The 9,391-nt window shown below is 36.6% G+C and overlaps 1 protein-coding gene across 1 annotated transcript in view; it reads right to left on the bottom strand.

The window, feature by feature from the left end:
* Positions 574–9,391, bottom strand: part of CCSER1 (coiled-coil serine rich protein 1) — a 632,727-nt gene continuing 623,909 nt past the window's right edge. Inside the window, exon 10 of the mRNA XM_021394792.1 lies at positions 574–2,054. Coding sequence (XP_021250467.1) covers positions 1,572–2,054 — 483 coding nt within the window. The 3' untranslated portion in view covers positions 574–1,571. The remainder of the gene's footprint in view (positions 2,055–9,391) is intronic.

The raw sequence follows: 9,391 nt of genomic DNA, 5'->3' as shown, positions 1-9,391 counted from the left end.
TGTCAGGTAGTATTTGCTTCATCTCACTTGCATTTAACATGTCAAGACTAGCAAGCCTGCTGAGTTGGTATACACCATGAAGCGCAGATATGGTCTATAGAAATTACAGTTTACACAGGTAGTTTAGACTCGGTAATAAGATAATTTCACTTAATATAGTCTTTCACCCATTTTTTTTCTTTTAATTTGGCAAGTGAAATGAAGTTATACGATCCATTATATAGAGGTTGCTCCGAAAGGAATGCCTCCTATTTATTTCCATGGAAACTACAACAGATACAAAGAGCACAATAACACTATTTGATAGAGCAAATTCTTAGCTACAAAATACTAGTTTTCAACATAGTCACCTCCATTAGCTATGCATCTTTTGCCAAAGATGAACAAGAGCCTGCATGCAGTGCTCAGATACTTCTGCACTAGTGAGGGTAAACCACTGACACCATCACCACTGCTGAAACACACTACTCACCACCTCATTGTGCTCACATCCAGTGTTTGGTCTCCATAAATGTTCAGCGAGCATCAATGAATGTCAATAGGTGCCATTTTTTTCCACATGGAAGAATTCAATCACACACACCTTTGCTTTGTATGCACTTCCATCAGACACCATTTTTTCAGACTGCCCTTCTGCTGCCATCCGTTGCACGGCAACAAAATGTAACGGAATATTGTTGGGAAGGTTCAACCTCTATCATACCAACAATATTCCCCTCTGATGTCATGTGCTAACGTAATAAAATAGGAGGTATTACTTTTGGAGCAGCCCTGGTAACATAGACTGTGACACTGTGTCATGAGCAATATAGTATCTGCAGAGAGCAACTATCACCACAATGTGATGTGTCCTCATAGAACAAAAAGACCAGAACAAACGTAGCTAAAAAAAGGTATGGAGAGGGAAGAGAAGGTTGAGAAATCAAGCTGTCTTCATCATTTTGTGTTCCAATTATTTTGATTCAATTACCCAGTGAGCCTCTATGATCTTTGCTTGTAGACAAAAAGTCACTTCCTCTACTTGCAGCATGAGGCCTTGATAAAATGTGTACAGCAAGAAGGGGTAACACACCTTTAAAAGTGAGCAAATTTCACTGTAGGTTTTAGAAGTTCAGAGACTTCTTACTCTTTATTTCCCTAGTCTCTATGTAATTCAGTAGGGTTTACTAATTATGTATCTATTCATTCCTCACATCTACTTTAACAGTAACATTATTAAGCATACACAGTATTATTTAAGACCAATTTCTAGAACTTCAGGGGATGTTAGTGGCTTTATAGAGACAAAAGAAAAAAATATTTAGCCAATTTTGGACCTGCAATGCCAGCCCAACGGTTCCATTTACTCTACCAGTAGTGACTTCTGTATGACAAATCAATTATTTAGCAATCCAGTTCATCCTTTTCCTACAGTTCCAGATGGGAAAGTATGAAACCTAGACAATGTTAATTTTTAATTTATTTTTTTCAAATAAAGGTAGCAGCAGGTAAAAGCTTATAACTCATCTCTGTGTGAGCTTATGTTTTCTTTCAGGGGACTCTCATTCTATGGCAAGAAGACAAGAACCTTTCTACCCATCTTGTTGACCTAAAGTCTGCAGCTCTGCTGTGTGTAAATTGTGGTGAAGGAAAACATTTTTTCTGCTGTACATGTGTAAAGAGATGGGTCCCCTTGGAGGTTGTCCAAGTCTTCCTGTGAAAGTGGTGTGCTGCTGAGGTACAGCAATTTGGTCTTTTGGAGCTCCTGAGAACAGTGGATAGCTGTCTGTCTTAGATGCAGGCTTTGCTGTGCTTTGTGCTGAGGTGGCCAAACCATTCTGGATGGCCTCTGAAGTGAGGGTTTCGTATGTGCCTCTAGTATGCTTGATGACTTCCACTATCTCCTTCTCTTTCAGGAGGTTGCTCAGACACAAATTAGACAGTTGACAGCTCTTGCTTTCATAGGTTGTTGCTTGGTTGCTTGAGTATCTAAAAGGGTCCTCGGTGGGAGTATGCGCTGACTTTCTGTCCCTTGTGCTGAGATTTTGGCTCACCATTCTGTTTGAATATGTAGCCTGGAGCAAAAAACAAACAAACAAAACCCAAAAGTTTTAGTAACAGAACATCTTAAGCAGGAAAACGGTAGAGAGTATATAAAACACTCCTCACTACTGATGTATAATGTACAGGGCTGAAATGAAAGATGAATCTCCAATGCTGCTAAAACTCCCAAAACACTGCTAGAATAAAATAGAAGAATTGCTTTCATATTTAACAAAACTAACATTGATAGTTATCGTATGTAATGATTTGAGGTATTTCTTTAAATAAATAGCTTAAATCAGAGGAGATTTTTTTTCAGAACTTAGAAAAAAAAGGAAGGAACTTTAAACAGATTTTCAAAAGCATTTAATATATTAACAAGAAACAACACGAATTTTTATTGAATAGACTTCAACACTTAACACTCTGAAATTATTAGAAAACATAAAGAATATCTTTTGAGAGTATCTTCATGCCTCATTTAAGCTCAACTTTCAGTGTCCCTTGAATCTAGCTGTTTTACAGTGTACTTACACTTAAATAGATGCCAAAGAGTAATTTTACTCCAACTGCCTGAAAAAAGTATAGTGTAAGAAATTCCAGCATGCCAACAACTTTTGATTTGCAGTGTGAATATGCGGACACTGGTATTTTTTAAATAAGGGTAATTTATCTGATCATGGCAAGCCAGATCACCATAGATTTCTGGTCTGCAAACAGTGTGATATTTCATTCTGACCTCTGAACGCCTAACTGGGAAGGATATGATTGGCCTGTGAGATTACATTTAATTACTCTCTCACACATTTAGTACACATATATTCTCAGAGTGTTCTATGACTGCAATAGGTAACTTTTGTCTGAAGAATTACAGTAGTTAAGCCATACATGTTCAGAAGTCTAGTGCCTGGAGGAACTTGAGCATTGAGTATACATGGCTTCATAATAAAGCTTCATCTCTTTACAATTGTTGCAAAGCATATATGACACCAATTTGCCCAATAAAGTTTAAATACTTGGAAGCTGTGTTTAAATGAGTTTCAAAAGTTGTTGATGTAACCTACTTAGAAATCTGTTATCTCTGCAGTTATGTGAGGATAGATTCTAATAATAGTATCAATTGTACTTTATTTTCTAAGCTATTTTGGAGTATGCGTTTTCCTTTGATTTATCCCTGTCACACTTACTGACAAAACCACCAAGTTCTACCATTCATTTGGAAAAAAAAATATATATTACAACATACAGGCTTTCTGCTACAGAACTCTGAAAGCACACAATAGCAGCTTTTTGACATTTACATTACTATATGGGCTCAGATACTGCAGAACAAAGCTGAGAGAATCAAAAACACTCCCAATAATTACAATATTGTGCTAAAAAAATATTTCAGGATGTTTCCATGAAACTTATATTTTGTTTCAGAACAACCTATACCTAACATGCATTTCTTTTTTTAAGCAGTGCAGAAGAATGGTAGAATCAATATTCATGGCTTATAACCTTTTTGTGTTATTCAATTGTATAGTCATGCTAATGGACCTTCTTCAAAACAGATTCAAATGTAGGTTCCAATACAAGTACTGCTGTACATTTTAAACATCAGAGATGGCATTTTTGAGAAAGATCAATACTGGCATAACATTTTTCCATTTAATTCAGTGCTGACTGTGCCCAGACTAAAGAATGGGAGTAGAACACTTCTAAAACATATTGCTTAGATTTTCTTGCTCGAAGCACGCAGATGTTGAGATGAAATTCGGTTTAATTCCTGGGGAATTGTTCCTGGGGAGACCTAAGTTCAATAACTTTTTTTTTTTTTTTTTTTGCCAGTAAATAAAATCTTCCTACTGAGACAAGAGATTCAAATTCAATGCCCTGCCAAAAACTACATACACTTGTAGTAAGAGAATGTTTCTGGAGTTACCATATGTCAGCCTATGCCTTTTGTCAACTGAAAATTGCTGTCCATTCCACAACAGTTATACGAATTGTAAAAACAGCAATGTGTCCGTTCTTACAACTAAAAAATATATTTTATGAAAACAAAGTAAAGCATTTCAAGATGTTGGACTTTCGTATTCTTGAATATTGCTTGGACCTTTTGTTAAACTATATTTCCTTTCACATTCTGAAAACTATACTTCTCCACTAATAAAAAACAAGCAAACAAATAAAATCTTTAGGAGCTGCTCCTGTAAATGAAAGTATTTAAACTGCTCCCCAGTGGAAGGACTCTGCTATGACACAGGAATAATCGAAGTGGTGGGAAATAGGAAATATTATATGTTAGCATACTTATGTATCACAGAACTGAGAGGAATTTCACAATGGGACATCTAGTCTGTTCTATACTCCTGGACAGGATCAGCGTAACTCCATGCTGTTCTTGATTTATTTATTCTGTAAATAACAGGTAAAAAATACTATCAATATAATCTCTACGTCCTCAGATATCTATCCTCAGATATCCTTTTCCACAACATTATCCTTACTTTTAAGAAAGGTATCCCTAATGTCTAAACAAAATCATTCTGACTGCAAGTCTATTTCTTCTATTTCCCTCTATCATGGAATGGATAAAGAATTACTGTTTCATCTTTGACTAACTGTTCATGTCTTTGAAGAATGCTGTCAAGTTACCTCTTGCTCTTCTCTCCTCTAGAATTTAAAATATTATATTGATCTTTTATTTTTGTCTTCTAGATCTAAGTCATCCTCACTTGCCTTCACTACAGTAAGTACTTATTTTCAGCAATTCCACGTTTTTTCTTGAAGTAGATGGTTCAAGAGTACAGCACATAAAGCAATCCCCTGATCATCTGGCTAGCCAGAACAGTTCTAAGACTTATGTCTACAAAACTATTACAAAGTTTCCAACTGATTGTCGTCATGTAGCCATAATATCTCCTCTGTTTGTGTTGAATTTCATCATTTTTCACTCTGATCTTTTCTCCAATATAGCATTCTGAATTCCGGTTTTATTCATTAACATGTTTTATATCCTGCCCAACTTCATGCCATCTGTAAACATAATAAATTTTTTCTCTAGTCCATACTATAAAACCCTTCTTATTATAGCCTTCTGTTTTAACACTGGTCAAGTAATATCCAATAATAATTTTCCAATTTGTTCTATATTTGTTTCATTTAGTCTGCATAGTATGTTTATAAAACAATGTCAAAAGCCTGATTAAAAGGAAGAAATCTGTCATCTATAGCTATTTTTTCTAGCCAGAATGTCTGCTATTGTTCTGTTGAATGAAATTAGATTGGTTTGGCAATTCATTCGATTTGTTATCAATGTTGGCTCTTGTTCATCGTTTTCTTCTTTGTGCTTATAAATAATTTGTTTCATTATTTGCTTCAAATATTTTTGGTTTTCTTTCTTTAAAATTGAAGTTAAACTGATGGAAAACAAAATAATATACATTTAAGATGAAACACAGTCTCACTCCAACATCAAAAAAATTTACACTAGTACTGCACAGTGATCTGCTTTAGCAAGAATGCTTCAGAGTTTTCACTGTGTTGTACATTGCCCAGGAAAAAGTCTAGGAATTAAGTGCTTCTCTTCTTACAGCTACTATTGAAGTGCCTGTGAAAACATATCTTATCTGTTTAATCAGCAACTATACTTCTTTCTGCCTTCGTTCAGCTAGATTACTCGGACAAAAACAACATGACTCATGAATAATCAGAGTTTAAGCATTTTGCTTCTGATGGTTGTACTCTTGGATACAGAGGCGGGACCACTGTTGGAAGGCTTAGAAATGATATCTTGTTGTCCTAAGAATGGCTTAACAGTTATTTTCATCTCTTGAAACAGAATAATAATTTTTAGCAAGAGTGTAGGAAAAATGTTTTATGAGTTATACCAATAGGATACATTTTAAAATTAATAGAGAACAATCAACTGGTTTTGAAAATGAGGATTGCAGAACATGTTCAAAGAAAGGCATATTTTTTGAGCCTGAGTACCAGTAGAAGGTACAATATATGATTATAGTATTTTTCATATTGTTATTTTTTAACTTGATCTAGATTAAATGCTCTGTTGTGATCATTTGACACTGCGGTGTTTCTTTCCTCCAAAAGTGTTGTTTTGGATGATAGATTTTCATTTCAGAAAACACATGCTGGATTTGTAAGTCTCCAAAATATTGGCTTCGGGTTTTTGGCTGTTGTACGTGTGTGTGTGTGACTGTCTGTATGTACCAACAAATGCTGAATATATGCATGTCGTGAGGGAAAGTCTCAGTTTTGTGAAGCTGCAAGCTGAAATTTCTCTCCTATTGATCAATTAAACAAATATCAGGTGGTGACAAGTTGACAGCCTATTTAACTAAATTTTAAAACATCCTAAGAAACTTACTATATTCTGACAATACTCCGAGACATTGCTTTGGCTCTATCTCCAACCATATGAAATAGGTGGTCAACAAGAAATGGCAGAATCCTGCTGTCAGATGTAGAGCTAGTCACAGAATTGAGAGATTTTAATAGAAACATTGCAAAAAAAAATTTGCATTGTCATTCATGACAAATTACTGAAGAACACTTTCTGGTAAGGAAAAGAGAGAATAGTGGTCTGTGAGGAGTCAAAAATCAACAAAAAAATCCTCACCTTTCCCCCAGAATGACACCATTCTCACTTAAAAAAAAAAAGACAGTAAAAAGCATGCAATGGCAGCCGACCCTGCTTTGAATTTCTTGCAAGTTTTCCTTTACTTTCATTCAAACATTTATACAAAAACTACAGTACACACAGTTCAAAATAATTGCATTTTAATTTGCTGCTTTAAAATACCTAGTCCAACTCAGCTTTCTTGCTAGTCCATTTTAAAATTATTCAGAATAAGAAAAGTATCCCAGAAAGAAATGCAGAGAAGTAGAAACCAGATATGCAGCATCAAAAATAACAACGCTTCAGAAAAATTTGAGCTTTTATTTTTAACTTATCTACCCTGTAAAAGTTTTGTGCAAAATTCTCTGCATTGGACTCGTAGGTACCAACTGCATTCTATGAGGGTTAGACGTGAGCAAGCAAAGCCACAATCCCAGCACATCTGTTTGTCAAATTGAAGGCTGAATCCTTGTCCAAAACTGAAGGTGGCTTCATGCCAGTTGTGTTCTAGTCTAGCTTAGAGCAGCTGCAGGGCTGCTGTAAACTGCTGCTTGGCAGTGCTCCAAGAAGCTGATCTGCCAGCTGGTGATTGCCGAGGCAAAAAAAATCCATTCATCATTCTCCCTTTTATTTTTGAGTATATTTGAGTCAACTAGAACCACCAACTTCTCTGCCTCACAGATTCTCACATGCTACCCTATGATCTCCCTAACAGTGAGCTCAGGAAATGGGCTGTTCCTCATTAAGTTTGCAGATGACAACAAGTTAGGAGGAAGTGTCAATCTGCCTGAGGGTAGGAAGGCCCTACAGAGGGATCTGGCCAGGATGGATCGCTGGGCTGAGGCCAATGGAATGAAGTTCAACAAGAACAAGTGCTGGATCCTGCACTTTGGTCACAACAACCCCAGGCAACGCTACAGACCTGGGGCAGAGTGACTGGAAGACTCTGTAGAGGAAACAGACCTGGGGGTGTTGGTCGATGCTCAGCTGAATATGAACCAGCAGTGTGCTCAGGTGGTAAAGAAGGCCAATGGCATCCTGGCTTGTATCAGAAATAGTGTTGCCAGCAGGAGCAGGGAAGCAATCATCCCTCTGTACTCAGCCTGAGGAGGCTGCATCACCAGTACTGAGTTCAGTTTTGAGCCCCTCACTACAAGAAAGACGTGGAGGCCCTGGAGCATGTCCAAAGAAGGGCAACAAAGTTGGTGAACAGTCTGGAGCACAAGTCTTGTGAGGAGAGGCTGAGGGAACTGGAATTGTTTAGTCTGGAGAGGAGAAGGCACAGGGGAGACCTTATAGCTCACTACAACTACCTGAAAGGAAGTTCTGGAGAGGTGGGGGTCAGACTCTTCTCCCATGTAACTAGTGATAGGACTACATGGAATGGCCTGAAGTTGTGCAAGGGGAAGTTCACACTGGATATTAGGAAAAATTTCTCCAAAAGAGTGCGCAGGTGCTGAAATGGGCTGCTCAGAGAAGTGGTTGAGTCACCGCACCTGGAGGTGTTCAGAAGACGTTTAGATGTGGTACTAAGGGACATGGTTTAGTGGGGAAATATTGGTGGTGGGTGGACTGTTGAATTAGATCAACTATCTTGGAGGTCTTTTCCAACTTTGGTGATTCTATGAGTCGATTCTATGAGTCTGTGAAACATGGCTACGAAATTTCTTTTAAAAGCAATGTATTTTGAATACATACGTCTCTCTGAAAGTAATGCCTCATTTATCTCCATACAAACTATAAAAGTTACAAAGAGCACCATAACACTGTTAGACAGAGCAAACTCTCTGCTACAAAACACTCTTTTTTCAACATAGTCACCACCATTAGCTATGCATTTTTGCCAGCGATGTACAAGAGTCTGACACATCAAAAACATTGGCCTCTGATACGGTGAGCTAACATAATAAAATAGAAGAGATTACTTTTGGAGCAGGCCTCCAATACGGGAGCGGAGGGAAGCCTCCTTTGATATTTTAAATAAGCCAAGATAAAAATATTGTCTTAAGAGTGTAAAACATCTGGATCTGAATTTCCTGATCAGATATACAAAACAAAAAAAGTTCATGCTTTCTTGCTAAAGGAGTCTATTTCTCAAAACCAAGAAGAACCTATTTCTCAAAAATAATAATAAAAAAGAGATGTATTTACATTAAAATATTATTTTGACAGATTAGCATCATGATCAACCATGAATTAGGGTACGTTTCTATGAGAAAAATCTAAGTATTTTTGGTTTTATTTCACACTGGTGCTAAATTCATGCAGACTACCAAAACCTGTAACTTAATATGCTTAAAATGTTTGTTTCATAAATGGTTCTGAGGATTACTCTATGAGAATGTCATTCTCACAACTTCTTCTTATATTAAGATTAAAAAAAATAACATTCAGCAGCTCACTTTCAAGTAATGAAAATGGACTACTTTTATAGAAAGCTTCAGAATGGGACATATTATTAAAAAAACACTGCTGCCATTAATCACTTCCCATTTTCAGATCCAATGACTGAAATATGACAAGAGTTAACAACAAGACAATGTTTCTGCAGGACATTTGAAAATGGATATTGCTGTTGACTATCCTGTGATAAAGTACTGATATAAAATGACAGCAGAAGACATGAATTACAAAAACACGCCCCAAAAGGTACAGATTTTTAAGATGCCTATGCCCAGAGGCAACTGAGAGTCTTAAATGCCTATAATGTAATTCTTCCAAGTAGAGCAACTTTCTTAAATA

The sequence above is a fragment of the Numida meleagris genome, chromosome 4 (assembly GCF_002078875.1).
Source record: "Numida meleagris isolate 19003 breed g44 Domestic line chromosome 4, NumMel1.0, whole genome shotgun sequence".
NCBI classification, from domain to species: Eukaryota; Metazoa; Chordata; class Aves; order Galliformes; family Numididae; genus Numida; species Numida meleagris.
The sequence above is the reverse complement of the archived record's forward strand: the minus strand, read 5'-3'. Positions and strand labels throughout refer to the sequence as shown.